Raw genomic sequence first — 17,170 nt, forward strand, 5'->3', positions numbered from 1 at the left:
GTATTGCTGCCTCAGGTGAACCTAGGGTGTAGGTCCCCACTGGGGTATTAGTCCCTCCTCAAGACATCTCATTTTAAGACAACAAGACCAAGTGGATGTGTGTGAAATTACACTGCTTGAGTAAGCCTAGTTCTCCAAACCATGTGTACATTGAAGAGCCCTGAGAACAGCTTCCAAGAGCAGAACTGAGATAGGATTAAGAATGGAGTCACTGGCTCTGCTGTCACAGGCACAAAAGCCTTGAAATTTCCCTGGGCGCCTATTTGAAGGCCTCCCATTGGTCCATAGTGTTTCTACTTTCCTGCCCCTCCCCCAAGAATTTAGCTTTCGTTTTCACTCTGCTGCTCTGGTTCCTCCGTGGAGATAAGCAGGTTCCTGGCTCGGGGAGTGAATCCTGACCCAGTCTGCACCTCAGGCTGGAGCTGCAGGACAGTATATAGGGCTTGTTCCTTGGCAGATTGGAGGTGAGTTTCCCGGTGCTCCCTGGGCAGTGCCTGGGGTGTGATAGCCTGGCAAGACTGTGTCTTCCGTTGTTTGAGAGCGTGGCCTGGAAGTGTACCATCCCTCACCCCAGGCTCTAGGGCCAGGCGCTAAGTGGAGTCCGCTGTGAGGGCTGCCCTGGCCCAAAGGCTGTGGTGGGACGCTGGTGGCAGGAGTGGCTCCGGTAGAGCCGCGATGGTGGCGCACGTGTGCTGGCCCTGGGAGCGCGGGCACTGCCCTGTCAGCTCTGGAGGCACAGCTGGAGCTCAGGAATGGTGCGCCCTTATCGGCGCTGGCAGGTTAGAGCAGATGCCACAATGGAGCCAGGCAGCCTGGAGCGGACAAGGTAGGGGATGAAACAACCACGGAGCCCCCTCTGTCTGTCAACGAAAAAATATCCAGCCTAAGAGAAAGCTTATAAGAGTTTATTTGAGCCAAACTGACGACAATTGCTGGGAAGCAAAGTCTCAACGGATTGAGAAAATGCTCCGGAAAATGGCCATTTTGCAACTTACTTTATACATTAGAATCAAAAGAGGAAGGATGCATGAGATCCATTGGTTGTAGGTTAAAGGCCTGGGAGAAAGCAAAGCAGGGAATCTCTGGGTTTGGATAAAAAACCAAATGGAGAGACACACTTCTTTTACATTGCAGGGTACAGGATAGTTAATAGCATTTTACAGCACATAGAGATGGTATTTGGGGAACAAAATAACAATGAGAGATTTTGTAGCTTCCTGCTCCTGTGGTGGTTTCTGCCCCTTGGGGGGTCCAATAAAGGCATTACTCTGACATTCCAAGGGCATGTTATTTTAGATGCAAAAAGACAACATACAGGCTCACTTAAGGTAAAGATTGACATTTGTCAAAAAGCTACGGGCCAGGGATGTGAATTCCTGGCATAGCCCACCTTAGTTAGGAATTTTTTGTTCACGCCATCCTTTGTGGTTATTTTCAGTCTCCTGAGCTTGTCAGGTTTAACATGTGGCCCCTTCATCGTCCCCATCTGTTTCCAGTGCAAGTCCAACATGCTTCCTTCCACTCCTGCAGAAGATGGGTCTCCTTCATAAGTGGTGTAGGCACTTCTCAAACTTCTGCTTTTGCACGGGGTTCTTGATGTCCTTTAAGTCCTGTGTATGAGCCCTCTAAGAGTGGAGCCTCCATTTCCTATAACCCTAAGGTTCTGGGCAGCTTAGGTAGGAGTGGGGACATCCTCCCAGTGTGACTCAGGCTCTCTACACTTTCCTCTCCTGTGTCCTGTGGCAGCAACTTTGACCCTAACTGTTTATAGCTCCACTGTGAAAATAAATTCCGCAGCCCCAAGGCAGGATGCATGCTGTGCTCCTCCCTCTACAGTCTCCTAAAACATCTCAGCATTAGTTGGATCCTAAATGGGATAAGAAATAATTGGAGGCCCCAGCCCCATGTTTGGATTACAGCCTGAGGAATAAACAGGGGTAGACATCATTTATTATATACCCCTGATAAAATGTCTACCTCTGATCTTGCTGTTCATCAGAGCCTGATCTGGGCCATAGTCTCTGCAGCCAGGGGCTAACTGCATATGGCCTCTGGGCTCTTTTCAGAACTGGACCATTAGCTGGATTACATTTCCAGTTCTCCTTCTGCCTCATTCCTTATCAGGTTCCCCTTCAAGTGTGATGAATATGGCACCAGTGGACATTGTCAGTAGGTCTGAATTAATCTCCATGCACAACCTTTATAGCTTTCCCTCCCTAGCACAGAACAAAGGGAAAACTTATTGTCTCACACTGGAGATCTTTCTTTTACCATCAAACTTTGACAACCATCAGGACATTAATATCTACTGAAATCTTTCTTGTCTTTGTTTGCCTCGTAGTCCCATTTACCTAGTATTCCTGATAGAACTCCGGAGCCTAGACTATGGCCACATGGCCATATTGAGTTCAGGTGGGAGAATGAGCATCACTGTGCTACCGCTCTGTGATATCCCCTCTGACTGACAGCAGGATCATTTCCCATTTGGCTGGTCATTCCCATCCACGCAAACCCCTTAAGACAAACTGCCAGGGTCTCTTAGCTTAGGTAAGGACACAGGACAGTATGTCAACATGGCTGCCTCAGGGGAGCATTCAGTGATGGTCTTCACAGTGTTATAGGTAGTACTGTATCCTTGTTATCTCAGCTTTTTAAGAAGCCAGACTAGGTGGATGTGTGAAACTATCATACCTTATGGAAACCTAGATCTACAGAGGGCTGATTGCCTGGTGAAAGCCCCTAGGTACAACTTCCAGGGGCTTAAAAGAGACACTGTTGGTTATAAGAGTCACAATCCCTGTGTGAAAAATGAGGCTTCTGCTTACTAGCTGGTGTTTGAGGTCTATATAAAGTCTTCCTAGAGCACGTGCACTTTACATGAGGCCATTTTTGCAATCAGTAATGTGGCCTTGCAAGGCAGCTGACCTTCCATTTTATTATAACTCAGTATGTTTCCCAGAACACAAAAACAAAAAACCAATTTACTGGAAGAGGAAGCCAGTGTTAACTTTATAGGAAGAAAGAACTCAGGCCTGATGTTGATCGCTCGTTCCCAGGTATCTAATCGAACTGCCAAGCTTTTCTTTTTACATCTTCTTATCTCACTCTTATCTCTGGCGCTCCATTTCCTTCACACCTTTTCTGAAAGCTCTCATCATCTCTCCCCTGGGCAACTGTGCATGCACCCTACTGATGTTTCCAATTCCACACCAGATCCACGTAACATTTCACAACCCAAGGGCAGAGCTAGGTATGTCCTCTTCCTCTCCCTGAGGGGAACTGATGAATAATTTGGGAAAGAGTCCCCGATGTTACTTAATTTGGGAAGCACCATATATCATGGTCACTGCACGCGCCTGTGATACTAAAGGCCCAGCAGTGTACTGCGTACCAGAGACACCGGCATTTATAAACTCATACAAGGTTATACATCTTCTAGGAACAGATCATTTCCTTTACCTAATATATTTGTTGCTCTCCGTTATGCCATATTCCCTTCATCTTTTTCAATTTTCAATTCAATCCTTATGTTTTCAAATGGAATTATTGGACAACACTTTGTCTCCCCCCAATGATTGGATTTCTCAACAGCATGTATGTCTCTCTAGCAGTGTTTTTCACATCTGCTCTGTCGTATACAAATGTCTGATTAGTAATTTACTATTACTTTCCAGGTCAATGTCAGGGTCATAGTGGTTTCAACCCTCTTTAAGCTCATCTTTGTGTTTATGTATCTGTTTATACAGTTCACTAGCTAGCATATAATTCATTGTCATTAAAAAATTAGTTCAATAGTCTTGCTTAATATTTTTGAGACTTCTTTCCCAAGACTAATAATCATTTCATGTGTGTTTCAATTTTTCAGATTTGTGACTTGTTGGTCCTGTGAATATATTTATACTGTCTCCCTCCCCAACCCACAGACATACATACATGCATTCAAGCTCCTACCAACAGCCTTGGCGGAGGTGAATTTCACCATCTATAAACACAAGAATCCCCAGAACCTCCTAGCTGGCCTGGAGCGCCTCGCTTTTACATCCCTCATTGCTCTGGATGTTAATAGGATCCATGAAGTCATGTCTCTTTTTGTTGTTAACTCAGTGGGGTAGGTACAGACCTGTGAAGGTGGACCCTGAATAGAATATATTATGTTCATCCCAACTGTGTCTATTGAAGATATGTTACCTGTGTAAGTCACTCACTATTTCTATGTTCACATCTGATAAAGGGTTTGCCCTTGACATGTACACAAACACATTGTCATATAGTATGTCATGATAATAAGGGAAATCATTTCAAACGTACAGCAAGGAATGGCAATGGTTACACTCTAAATAAGTATGTCACAAGAGGTCTTTCTGGTAAGACAACATTTAAGGAGAGAATTTCCTAAAGTATAAGAGTGAATCCTACTGAGAACAGAGGAAGAATTGCATGCTGAGAGAAGAGTAGGTATAAAAGCCCAGATACATAGGTGCTTTTAACATTGAAGGTGTGTTTTGGGCATGGGAAAGAAAAAGCAGGAGCGATGGTGGGTAAAACACAGATCTTAGCAGAAAAGGCCTCAGGTCATCCTTTTGTTCAGTAAAAGTAAAGGGAAATAACCATTGCAGAGACAAAAATGAAATTTGTCATGTCATATGAGCTAAAAGTAAAGTATTTAAGATTTTTGTGAAAAGTCCTTTCCTTTTGTTTTTCTCTACCTTTTCTTTTTTGTCCTTCAGAATTTGTTCTTGGCAGAACCGAAACTCGTAAGGAATGTGTGTACTAGCTTACGTATGGCCCGAGAGCCCTTAAAATGTGACTAAGGCACGTGAGGAATTCTTTGTTTTATTCCATTTTAATTACTTTAAAGTAGCCTATTGTGTGTAGTGGCTACCCTACTGGATGGCACAGTGTAGACACTCAATATTATTTGTTGAATAAGTGAATAGATGAATGAATAAATGAATGTAAAATTTGTATTAAGTCTGGAAAAAAAAAGAATTTGTTCTTGGCCCATCCTTCATTTCTACAGTTAATATCATTTTATTCCTTCCTTTCTTATTCTTCCCCTTTTAACCTTTCCTATCAGACAGGGATCTGAGCAGAGGAGCCTCAGAATCGGGACAGGTAGGAGCAGGGGAGCAGCTGTGATGGCTTCAGGAATCGTGCTGCACATACAGGAGGAGCTCACCTGCCCCATCTGCCTGGGGCTCCTGACAGAACCCCTGAGCCTGGAGTGTGGCCACAGCTTCTGCAAAGCTTGCATCACTGCAGACAACAAGGAGCCTGTGATCGCCCAAAAAGAAGAGCGCCTCTGCCCAGTGTGCAGGTTCTCCTACCACCCTGGTGACCTGCGACCTAATCGGACTGTAGCCAACATAGTGGAGAGGCTTAGGGAGGTCAAGGTGAGCCCAGAGGAGGGGCAGAAGAGAGATCTCTGTGTGCGCCATGGAGAGAAACTCCAGCTCTTCTGTAAGGAAGATGGGAAGGTCATTTGCTGGCTTTGCGAGCGGTCTCAGGAGCACCGTGGTCACCACACGCTCCTCATGGAGGAGGTTGCCCAGGAGTACCAAGTAAGAGAATTACATGGAGGAAAGATAGGACAGGCTGGGAAATCTCCACTTTATATTTGATCCCAAATATCTTGTCACCCATAGACTTGAGTTCCGTGATCACTTTTCTCCCTATGCTCACCTTCGAGGCCTGAGGACCATTTCTGTGCATTCTACCCACTCAAAAAGGAAAAGCCTATAGAACAGACTTAACCAGAAGTTGATGTTTTTGTACCTTATGTTAGTAAGTGGAGGTTTGGTGCCCAAGCAGCGCTGTCATTTCCCCTGTGAACAGGGGTAACTGGGGAGTGGGGTGGATTTCCTTGCTACAGGATCAGGTTTCTGGTAGGACAAAAGAGAATCCGACTTCTCCTGAAGAGGAGATGGTTCTGTTACCTGAGTCTTAAAGAACACACTCACCACCTCAGGATTTCTTACAATTTTTTATCTCAGTGTCTGTAAACTAGTCTCTTCAAGGCTCAGCCTGATTTCTTCCCCATCAATCTCTGTTCCTATGCTGAGAAAGCCCATGGCTTGACTCCGGTGTGATTCCTCTCTCACAGAAGAAGCTCGGGGCAGCTCTGGAGAGGCTGAAGAGGGAGCAGAAGAAAACTGAGATGTATAAAAATTACATCAGAAAAGAGGGAGCTTCCTGGAAGGTAGGAGGAGACGTTTCTTGAGGGAGATCGAGAGCAATCTGGGCAGGAGCTGGGGTGCTGGTCAGAAGGGGCTCCTCTTCTTTTTGTTCCAGACAGTTGATGTGTCCAAATGTTATTTAATTGGTCCTCTTCTGATAGGGGAGGGGCTGTATTTTAAACATGTCACAAATGAACATACATATTTGCGTAGAAGTATTCTCATAGAGACACTCTGTGGATAGCTTGTGAATTCTGTGTTCCATTCCTGTTACGATTTTCAGTCTTTAACTCTTCCAGGGGAAACCAGTGGCTCATGGTTCTGTCCGTAGTGTTTAATGTTAGGCAGAGGGTCAGGGCAGCGGTCAGGAGTAACTCAGGAAGGCAGGACTGTCCTGGACAGCTGTGTAAAAGCTGAGCCACACCCAGCTGTCTCATTTTGGCTCAGAGTTGGCCTCGATTATGGACTTGAGGCTATTATTTTAGAATGTGATGAAGAGAAAAGACTAGGAAAAGTCAGCTTCCCTAAGAGTCACTCCCCCGTGTCCATCTTCCTTCCCTGCGAGAACTTCCAAATCAAAAATACTTCTTGTTCTGACTCCCAGTCTCTGCCTGAGTCCCTCTCTCTCTTGCTCATTCCTAAAGACTCAAATACAAAATGAGATACAAAGTTTCCAGAATTGCATTAAACGGCTGAAGGATATCCTGGACATTGAGGAGCAGAAGGAGCTGCAAAAACTGAAGAAGACCGAGGAAAATGTTCTCCGTACCCTGGCAGAGTCTGAGGAGGAGCTGGTCCAGCAGAGCAAACTTGTGAGCGATCTCATGTCAGCTCTGGAGCATCGGTTGCAGGGGTCCGCCATAGGGATGGTGCAGGTAGGACTTGGGAAGAAGCCCCAGCGTGTGAGATTTGAGAAAAATGAAGACTAAGTTTCCTTCTCTGCTCTGCTGCTGTGTTCTCTCTGGTGGTGACACTGATTTTTTTGATCTTGCAGTACCCTTCCCCTGTATCTATTCCAGAGGTTATAGGGAAAATGGAATGCATGAATAACAAGAGGGAAAAAATGTCATTTTTATTAATTTTAAAGAGCAGTGCAAAAATTTGACTGTGGAAAGAAGATACATTGTGTTCAGTGATATTCCATAGACTCCTGTTAGGTGTTACCTAGTGTTAGGCATTTACCAGGTAATGCTTTATGACCCAAGAGTTTTCTTTTTCCTCATAAAATAAGTTTAGATTTTTCTCCACTTCTCTATTTTCTGAATAAACAATTGTGAAGAACTGGTGTTATGTATTCTTTAATTATTCAATAAATTCACCAGCGATACTGTCTCACTGAGGACTTTTCTTTTTGGAAAAGTTTAAAATAGTTTTTGTGTTTTTTTTTACTTGTGTTAGGTTTATTTAAAATTTTAACATCTCTTGAATCAGGTTTTGGAAATGTACATCTGTATAGAAATTTGTTGATTTTAAGTTGTCTGATTTGTAAATATGAGTTTCATCATAATAATTCCTTAGAATCCCTTCAATTTCTACAGTACTCGCAATAATGTCCCTTCTTTTATTCCTCATTTTGGTGATTTTTAAAAAATCAAGTTACTTATGTTTGGTCAAGTTTATTGATTTTTTTCAAGAATGAACTTGATTTTATCTATTTTTAACCTTTCTATATTATTGATTTCTGTTTACTTAGTGTGTGTATGTGTATATGCACATGCAGACGTGTGTGTGTGTGTGTGTGTGTGTGTGTGTGTGTGTGTGTACTGGATTTAATTTGGTCTTTTTCCCTGTTACTTAAAGTAGGAACTTAGACCACTGATTTGACACAATCTTTTCTGTTATAGTTTTTAATGATGTAACTGCATTGCTTTAGCTGTGGTCCATATGTTTGGATTATTTAGTGGTTATTTTCGTTCAATTCAAGTTATTTCCTAATTTGCTCTGTGAGTTTTTTGTTAACCCTTGGGATATTTTAAAGTGTGTTATTTAATTTAAAAACTCTTGGTGATTTTTCTGCTTTTTCTTCCACTGTGTATTTTAAATTTAATTATTTTATAATCATTTAACATATATTTTAATATTTCAATATTTTAAATGTATTGGCACTATAGCTTTGTACCCTAAAATATTGTATGTCCTAACATTTTTATATGAATTTGAAAAGAATGCGTATTGCGCATTGACTGGGTGAAATGGACTATTGATGTCATTTAGGTCAGTTCGTTAATAGTATTGGTAATGTCCATTGCATCCTTGATAATTTTCATACAGGCTGTTCTGCAATTATTGAGAGTGAATTATTGAAATCTCTTAAGTATTGTTATTGAATTCTCTTAATTCTTTTACTACTTTCTATTTCACTCTGTGTATTTTGAAGCTGTGCTATTAGGTGAACATCCATTTATAATTGTTACATCTTCTTGAGGTACCAAATCTTTATCATTATGAAATTTCCCTCATTCTTATAATATTTATGGTCTTAAAGTTATTTTGTGTAAAATTGATGTGCACACGTGCTCTCTTGTGATTCTTGACTGCACGGCACACTTTTTTTTCTTTAATTGGGGAAGGGGAACAGGACTTTATTGGGGAACAGTGTGTACTTCCAGGACTTTTTTCCAAGTCAAGTTGTTGTCCTTTCAATCTTAGTTGTGGAGGGTGCCATTCAGCTTCAAGTTGTTGTCCTTTCAGTCTTAGTTGTGGAGGGCGCAGCTCAGTTCCAGGTCCAGTTGCTGTTGCTAGTTGCAGGGGGCGCAGCCCACCATCCCTTGCAGGACTCGAGGAATTGAACTGGCAACCTTGTGGTTGAGAGCCCACTGGCCCATGTGGGAATCGAACCAGCAGCCTTCGGAGTTAGGGAGCTCTAACCGCCTGAGCCACCGGGCCGGCCCAGCATGGCACACATTTTATATCTCAAAAAAGTTGTTTAAATTTTTCCATTACAGTTGACATTTACATTCAGTGCAATTATTGATGGGTATGTAGTTACTGCCATTTTGTTCATAGTTTTCTGATAGTTTCTGTAGTTCTTCTGTGTTCCTTTCTTACTCGTTCGCTCTCTTCTCTTGAATGTTGATGACTTTCTACAGTGCTGTATTTGAATTCCTTTCTCTTTATTTCTTGTATAACTCTTGTTTTTGGTTGGTGGTAGCCATGTGATTCAAGCTATGTTTAGAACAGTCTATTTTAAATTGATGGTCGCTTAAATTTGAACATATTCTAGAATCACTCACTTCCTTTTTTTTTATTCTCTCCACGTTCATGTTTTTGTCATTAGTCTTATTTTGTGTTTGTGTGTGTGTGTATGTGTCCCTTTAATTTACTGTTGGAATTGCACATGATTTAACTACTTTTGCCTTTTATCCTTTGTTCTGGCTTTAGGTTTGGTTGATCCACAACTTTTTTTATGTATTAGCCTTTGTCAGTGAAAATGATTGTCTCTGTGATATTTTCTGTCTTTTTTTTTTTTTTTCCGGTCTTCTGAATGAAGTCCCTTTAATGTTTCTTGTAATACCTGTTTTGAAGTGAGGAACTCCTTCAGCTTTTTCTTATCTTGTAAGCTCTTTATGTCGTCTTTGGTTCTAAATGATAGCCTTGCTGGGTAGAGTAATCGTGTTTGCAGTAACTTGCTTTTCATCTCCTTGAATATTTCATGACAATCACTTCTGGCCTGCAAGTTATCTGTTAAGAAACCAGCTGACTGTCTTAAGGGAGTTCTCTTATAGGTAACTAACAGCTTTTCTCCTGATGCTTTTAAGAGTCTCTGTTTGGCTTTAACTTTTGGCCTTTTATTTGAAATGTGTCTTGGTGTAGGCCTCTTTTGGTTCATCGTATTTGGGACTCTCTGCACTGCCTGGACTTCTATGTCTATTGCCTTTGCCAGGTTAAGGAAGTTTTCTGTAACTTTTTTCTTCATACAGGTTTTCAATCCTTTGCACTCTATTTTCTTATGGTACCCCTATGATGTGAATGTTGTTACGCTTCATGTTGTCCCAGAGGTCCCTTAAACTATCCTCATATTTTAAATTCTTTTTTCTTTTTACTGTTCCTAGTGAGTGTTTTCTGCTACCTTGTCTTCCAAATCACTAATTCAGTCTTCTACTTCATGTAATGGGTTATTGATTCCATCTAATGTATTCTTTATTTCAGTTATTGTATTTTTCATTACTGACTAGTTCTTTTTCATGTTTTCTATCTACTTGTTTATGTTTCGTACGTCTTTGTTAAAGTTCCCACTGAGATACCTGAGCGTCCTTATAACCAGTGTTTTGAACTCTGCATCTGGTAGATTGCTTGTTTCCATTTTGTTTCGTAATTTTTGAAGTTTAGTTCTGTTCTTTCATTTGGGACCTGCGTGTCGACTGCTTCCCTGTGTTTGTTTCTAGGTATTAGGTAGAAGCTCTTCATTTCCCAGAGTTGGCAGTGTGTCCTTATGTAGCAGGTATCCTCTGGGGCCCAGTGGTGCAGTCTCACTTGAGCCAAGTGCTCCAGGGGTGTCCCTTGTGTGGGTTGTGTGTGCTCTCCTATTGTAGTTGAGTCTTGATTACTGTTGACATGTCAGTGGTGGGATTGACACTCAGGCTGACTGGCTGTGAAGACTTGCCATGACTGCCATGATCAAGCTGTTGTGCGCAGACTGACTCCTCAGAGCAGGATTCACTTTAGCAGGGCTCTGGGATCTGTCTGGTCCATGCTTTGGTTGTGTCATCTGTGGCACTAATTGGTTGGTGTGCCGGTGTGCTCTGAAGCAGGCCAATGGTGTGTTGCTTCTGGGGCATCCTGAGAGGGGCTCTGGAGCAGGCCAGGGTCAGCCACTGCCTGTGTCTAGACCAGGTAGGAGCTAGAGAATGATCAGCAGTTGGTAGCTGCCTGTTCTTGTTTGGTGGTGCCGGGGAGAGGCTATGCTGTGAAGTGAGGCCAGCTGCCACTATTGCCAGAGGTGGAACCACTTAGTAAAAGATACAGGGCACACGGAGGTCAGCTGCTACTTGTTTGCAGACCTTTGAGAGATTTTGTTGAAATCTGCAGCATGGGCTCAGGCTGCTTGCTTTTGTGGATTAGCCTCTTAAAGAGGTTCAGGCCAGGACTTGTATTGGGTGAGGTCAGATCTCAGAGAATCAACAGGGCAAGGTGAGAGCGGTGTTGTCCAGATTAATGGAGACTCAGATTTGATGCCCTCCTTTGCTGGCAGGCTGCATAGGGACATGGCTCAACAAAGGAACAATGGCACCCCTGGCATTTAGTCCAAAGGACAGTTGCCCCTTTGTCCTTGCCATGAAGCCAGACAATTCAGTTTCTCCCCATATGTCCCTGGCACTTTACGAGCTACTCTGGATCTTAGGACAAATGTTTGTGAGCAATGAGTCTCTGCTAGGGCCCTTTAAGAAGATGATGGGATCTACCGCAGCCCTCCATCTCACCTGCACTGAGTCCCTGCTGATTTTCACATCCAGCTGGTGTGGGACTTCTCTTCATGGCACTAATGGTCCCGGTTGGGGAGTCCAGTGTGGGGCTGGTACCTCTCGCTCCTCAGGGAGTACCTCTGCAGCTGAGATATCCCTTCTGGTTAATAACTGCCACATGTAGGTATGGGAGTATGCATTTCATGTCTCCACTCCTCCCAATAGTTTCGATGTTGCTTATTGTTTATATCCTTAGTTATAGGAGTTCTGTTCAGCTCATCTTCAGGTGGTTCTCCAGCGTGATTGTTCTATAATTTAGTGGTAGTTTTGATGTGGTCATGTGAGGAGAAGAGTACAGCATTTATGTACACTGCCATCTTGACCAGAAGTTTATCATTTTACTTTTGCCTTTTGTGTTTTTGAATCCAAAATATATCTCTTATACATGGCAAGAATTGAATTTTGCTTTTAATCTAATCTAACAATGTCTGCCTTTTAATTGGTACATCAAGATAGTAACGTTTAATGTAAGTATTGATGTCACTCTTTTAAATTTTTTATTATTGTTACTTGCTTCTATGTCACCTGCAATTTTCATTGTTCTCTTTCTCATTGTCTAGCTTCTTTTGAGTTAAACAGATAATTTGTAGTATGAAATTTAGTTTTTCTATTTTCTTCCATTTTTTAAAAAATTATTTGTAGTGGTTGCTCTTTTGATTACAATATGAATCTTATCCTATCATGATCTATTTCAGATTAATACTAACTTAAGTCTAGTAAAATATGAAAACTAACCTCCAGCATTGCTGTACATTCTAACAACAACAAAAACACAGTGATACTTTTAACATGGGCAACTGATCCAATGCAGGCCACTGACATGCAGGCCTCAGAATTTTTTCACATAACTGGGAAGAGTTCTCTTTTCTTCTGGCGTTTATATGAGGAGATATATGTTTCCTGCATGAACTGAGGATAAAGTCAATGTAGAGGGAATAAACACAATTTGGAGAATGACACAGACCAGCTCCTGATGACACTATCTGATCCTCAAAATTAAGCTTTGATTAAGTTACAAATGTCCCCAAATTCTTTTTCTCAATCTAATCTATTTTAATTGTTTTTTGTAATATACAACAAAATAGTCCTCACACAGAGAGAAAAACAATATATTTTTTTTTTGCCTGTATAGACCCAGCAGTTTGCCTAGTTTTTGGTGTCATGGAGGAAGTAAGTCTGAGGTAAAGGAGACTATATACTATCTGTGAAAACAAATAAATCTGTGATGATTAAGATCTGATGGCTAAAAACTGTTAACAATGTGCACTACACTGGCTTGGTAGAGACTGAAGTACAGGTAAATATTGTAGTTTTTAGGACAGTGACCAAGTGGATATTGGTAACATGGACAAAGGGCTATGAGGGAAGAGACAGTTTGGTTGGTGAAGAGTACGGTACATATGGACATCGTAAGTTACTGGTTCCTATTGCTTCCTTAGTGAGGAATATATTAACCTGCATTTAAGAGACAAAATTTTGTAAAAATAAAAACTTGGAAGTCCATTGCACATATATGTGTGAGTTGAATTTAAGAGAGTGGATGAGGTCACTTATAGACAGTGCACTAAATGAGGCGAGACTTCAGATACGCCTACATTAATACATTTTGCCTGTGCCCTTAGCAGAAGTCATGTAAACTTCTTGAGGTATATTGTATCAATTTGCTCATCTTTGATTCTCCAAATTTTGGCATAATGCTTGACACGTAATAGTCATCACTTGACATTTTTGTTGAATAAACAAACAGACGCTTAATTATTCAAATCATCTCATGACGAGTCATAAACTTGGGGAAAATATTATGGCCCTCATATTTTCCTCATAAATATGTCCCACCTCCAGGTACTAGAAGCCTCATGCTTTCACAAGGGTCAAAACTCTTTCTACATTTTAGGAAACCTAACAACCTCACATGCATCTTCTGGAATGATTGGTCTATGACTTTTCTTTACTTTTTGGCTCTGACCTTAGGACCAGCTCTATTCCAACCACATCAGGGGGTGGTGGGGATATGATGAAGCCTTGTAAGTGGGGAGTGCCTATTACTTCTTGATTCGTGTTTTTCATTTCTCCCTAGGATGTGAATGGCATCATGGAAAGGTATGTGTGGAATACCAGTGCTGTGAAAAGAGGTTTGAAGCCATTAGAGTCTGGTGGTGAATTAGAATAAATAGTCACTCAGGGTAGTACAATTTGGGTGTAGTTTTATCTTAAATTTCTGTTCATACATCATCGTTTGACTGTTCTATAACTATTATGAATGAACAAATTCTGTGGTAGGTATTTGGGTGGGAGAAAGTTGCGGAGTGTGGGTCAGTAGAAGGTAGGGATAACATGTTGCCGTATCAGACTCCTGTACCTTCATAAATTTTATTTACCCAACGTGCCTGTATCAAACTCAGGTTCTCGTATTTCAAAGCTCCTTTATGTATCGTGGCTAGGTTTGTCTTCTTTACCTGCCAAGCATTCAGAATTGGAGACTGCTCCTTTATATTTAAGTTTCTACCTGGGAATGGAGGAGACCAGGGCCTTCTATATTGTTCTCTTCATTTGCCAAAACCAGACTTGAATCTCAAGTAATATTATGGACCTGCTATAAACAACTTATCCGCGTTGGTCATGTACTTTTGAAGCCAGAATGGAAGGGCAGCATCTTTGTATCTAAAGTAGTACACCTACTTGTCTGCATGAAACACTTTAAAAACATGAACATCAGATTACTATTAGTATGCTATTCCTAATATCTATTTTTCTTAGTGTTATAATTTTTCCTAGAGAATCTGAAATCTCAGATGTTCCTCTGAGGGCCTCCCTACTGGGGAGCAGACTTTAAGGGATTGGTCCTGTGTGGACAGTATTCCCACAATTGATGTCTCAAACAACCAGGAGCCAGGTTCTGCAACCTTACTTTCATGTCATATCACTGGGAATCCACATCCGTGCAGTGACTTTTTCTCATATTTGTTTATTGTGAGGAACCAAAGTTTTCATTTTTAAAAAAATTCATTTCATATAATTTCATGTGATTTTGAGGAGGTAGAGAGAGAGGTTAGCTTTTTCATTTTGGAAGAAATAAACTATGCTTCTGAGAAGTGTAGATCCTCCCAAGGTCACACAGAGAGTAACTGTGAAGGTGGACATGATCATGTTTCTTTTGGCTCCAAGGCCCGGAGTCCATTCTCTCGATTCTCAGAGACTCCAGGGAAGTGGGTTCAAGTGCTTTAATGAGGTTGAATAAATAGGAAGTCAGTGGTTTTGAACGGACAAAATGTCAGTTGTGTGGGTCAATCTTTGTCATCCCTAGGAGTAATACCTTGACTGTGAAGGAGCCATACACCCCTTCCCATGAAAGACGTAGAAGAGTGTTGAAACCTGATCTGAGCAGGATTCTGAAAGTGTTAAATGGTGAGGAATGCTAGAGCAAGTAGGTGGCTATTGGATTCTTATGATGGTGGGGTTTAATTGGGAGGAGGTATAGTTTCTACATGTGGATACAGGAGACAAAGAAGGATGGCTATCATGCGCTGATAACATGGTCATATTTAAGGGGCAGTGGCCAGGAGTCTGGTTTACCTGTCATTCCTCTGTCTACTACTGCCCATAGTCCCAATCATTCTCCTGCTCTCAAAAGGAAATCGATTTTAGTGCTGACTCCTTTGCTTATATTTAATATTATGAATTTATATCATTTCAGAGCTGAAAGATGATTGACGCTACCCTGGTAAGGAGAAATCACAGTATCATGAAGCCACCCTGTTCTCATCTTCTTTCAGAATTTTTCATTTTTTATGAGGTCTCATGTCTTAAGACCCATGTTTTTCCTCCCAGCCCACACATACATATTATGTTTCTGCAGTGTTATTTCTCTCCCCAAAAACAAAACTAAGTTGTTCCCATTTCCCACTCATGTTATTCTCAGGATCCCTCTACAATGTCACAAATAAAGTTACATCATACCCCTCACTCAACCCTGTAATTTTTCTACAGTTTACATGATCTTGGATCCTCCAGAGAATAAACCAGATGTTGCCTTTTCTGTGGATTAGCGACAAGTTTGATATGTGTTAGGTTGGAATATAAATTATACATATCAGAAAAGTGATTATCATGACTATGGTGTCCTGGGATCACTCATTATCACATCAGGGAAACATTACTGGGAGGTAGGTGTGTCAAAGTCACTTGACAGGATCCTGGGGGTATATGGTGAAAAATGCTCTTACTTCGATATGACAGGTTTTGTTAGACAAGGTAACAGTTGTCAACATGGTTTTACTAGGTGTCAACCTAAATATGACCACTGGGTTATAGGGTTATGTAATTTTTTTTTTAACTTTTATTTATTTTAAGTGTGTTTTCCAGGACCCAACAGCTCCAAGTCAAGTATTTGTTTCAATCTAGTTGTGGAGGGTGCAGCTCACAGTGGCCCATGAGGGGCTTGAACCTGCAACCTTGTTGTTAAAAGCACTGCGCTCTAACCAACTGAGCTAACCGGCCCCACACCTGTAATCAATTTTTATATTATGCTGTTAAGGATTATTTCCCTCTCATCCATGGTAGTAACCCTCTCCATGACTGTTCCTCCCTGTAATGTTGGGGTTTTCCTAGACTATAAGGCCAGCAGTATCTCATTTTTCAATGTCACAAGTTTACAGTACTCAGGAACAAAGACTAAAGCCTATTCTCCAACGAGATAAGAGGGACATTTCTGTAATACAAGGGATGTTCATTCAGGGCTTCATGGCATCCCCGTGTCTTTTTGCATTTTTATTCCTAACTCTTCCCCAATCAAGTTCAGAGCTAAGGGGGAAAAGTGTGCTCTTTACTCAAGTATTATCTTCCCTCATCTCTGCTTGTCTCCAAGAATTCTCATCTTCCTCACATTTGGAAGAACTTTGATGAGACAAGGGATTCCAAGGTGGATATTTCCAGTGTCTCTCTCTGTGTGTATGTACACGTTTATATCTTAGCTCCCATCCATGGAACTGGGGGAAATTCGTCTTCTATATTTTCCCTTTGAACTCCGCCTTCTTGTTAGCCCATTGCTACGATGACCAGGGCTCTGACTCACTAGGAATAATCAGCACTGTTACTGTCAAATAACTGTTAGGGGACATTCATATCTTTTCAGTTACTGGAATGCCCGTCCTCCAGTTCAAGATGAAGCATGTAGTTACAAGGAAAAAAAGACCTGAATACACATTTTTATGGTCCTTGATACCACTGTCAAGACCATTCTGGCTCTGCTTTTATCTCTGTCTCTCTCCCTCATATATATATTTGTTTTCAGTTATAATCTCCTTGTTCACCTCACTCTCCCCACTGGGCTGATAGACTATTGTCACCTCAGGCATGAGGACCAGCGTGTCCTCTCCCAATGCGAGGGAGGAGAGTTGCTTCTGAAATGGTTATTCGTGCAGAGCTTGGGGAGATCCCATGTCCATTCCTCTAGAACTACAGACAGATCATTGCCCTTCTGTAAAGACTATAAGAAGAGTTACTTGTTTTTAGAGTCAATGTATTATATGACAT

The 17,170-nt window shown here is 41.5% G+C and overlaps 2 protein-coding genes across 7 annotated transcripts in view; both read left to right on the top strand.

Annotated features, from left to right (window-relative positions):
• The first annotated feature begins 325 nt into the window (after positions 1–325).
• Positions 326–15,601, top strand: LOC109439912 (tripartite motif-containing protein 5-like). Of its 5 annotated transcripts, none has more exons than XM_074335900.2 (9): positions 326–464; positions 3,866–4,108; positions 4,728–4,816; positions 5,082–5,561; positions 6,104–6,199; positions 6,821–7,051; positions 13,716–13,738; positions 14,943–15,043; positions 15,333–15,601. In XM_074335900.2, exons 4-9 carry the CDS (start codon positions 5,139–5,141, stop codon positions 15,347–15,349), a joined length of 891 nt encoding a protein of 296 aa, XP_074192001.1. In that variant the 5' UTR covers positions 326–464; positions 3,866–4,108; positions 4,728–4,816; positions 5,082–5,138; the 3' UTR covers positions 15,350–15,601. The 5 variants fall into 5 exon arrangements, with proteins under 5 accessions (XP_074192001.1, XP_074192002.1, XP_074192000.1 ...); XM_074335901.2 differs by having other exon boundaries at positions 4,728–4,812; XM_074335899.2 differs by lacking the exon at positions 4,728–4,816 and having other exon boundaries at positions 332–464; positions 5,078–5,561.
• LOC109460423 (E3 ubiquitin-protein ligase TRIM22-like) overlaps positions 345–17,170 on the top strand; it is a 36,847-nt gene continuing 20,021 nt past the window's right edge. The window contains exon 1 of one of the 2 annotated variants that reach the window (XM_088791605.1): positions 345–464. The gene's annotated coding sequence lies outside the window, so the exon portion shown is untranslated. Of the gene's footprint in view, positions 465–6,915; positions 7,052–17,170 lie in introns of those variants that run through there. The other variant, XM_088791602.1, reaches the window with a different exon arrangement.

Source organism: Rhinolophus sinicus, chromosome 14 (genome assembly GCF_057876585.1).
Source record: "Rhinolophus sinicus isolate RSI-liver-muscle chromosome 14, RSI-T2T, whole genome shotgun sequence".
Lineage (NCBI taxonomy): Eukaryota > Metazoa > Chordata > Mammalia > Chiroptera > Rhinolophidae > Rhinolophus > Rhinolophus sinicus.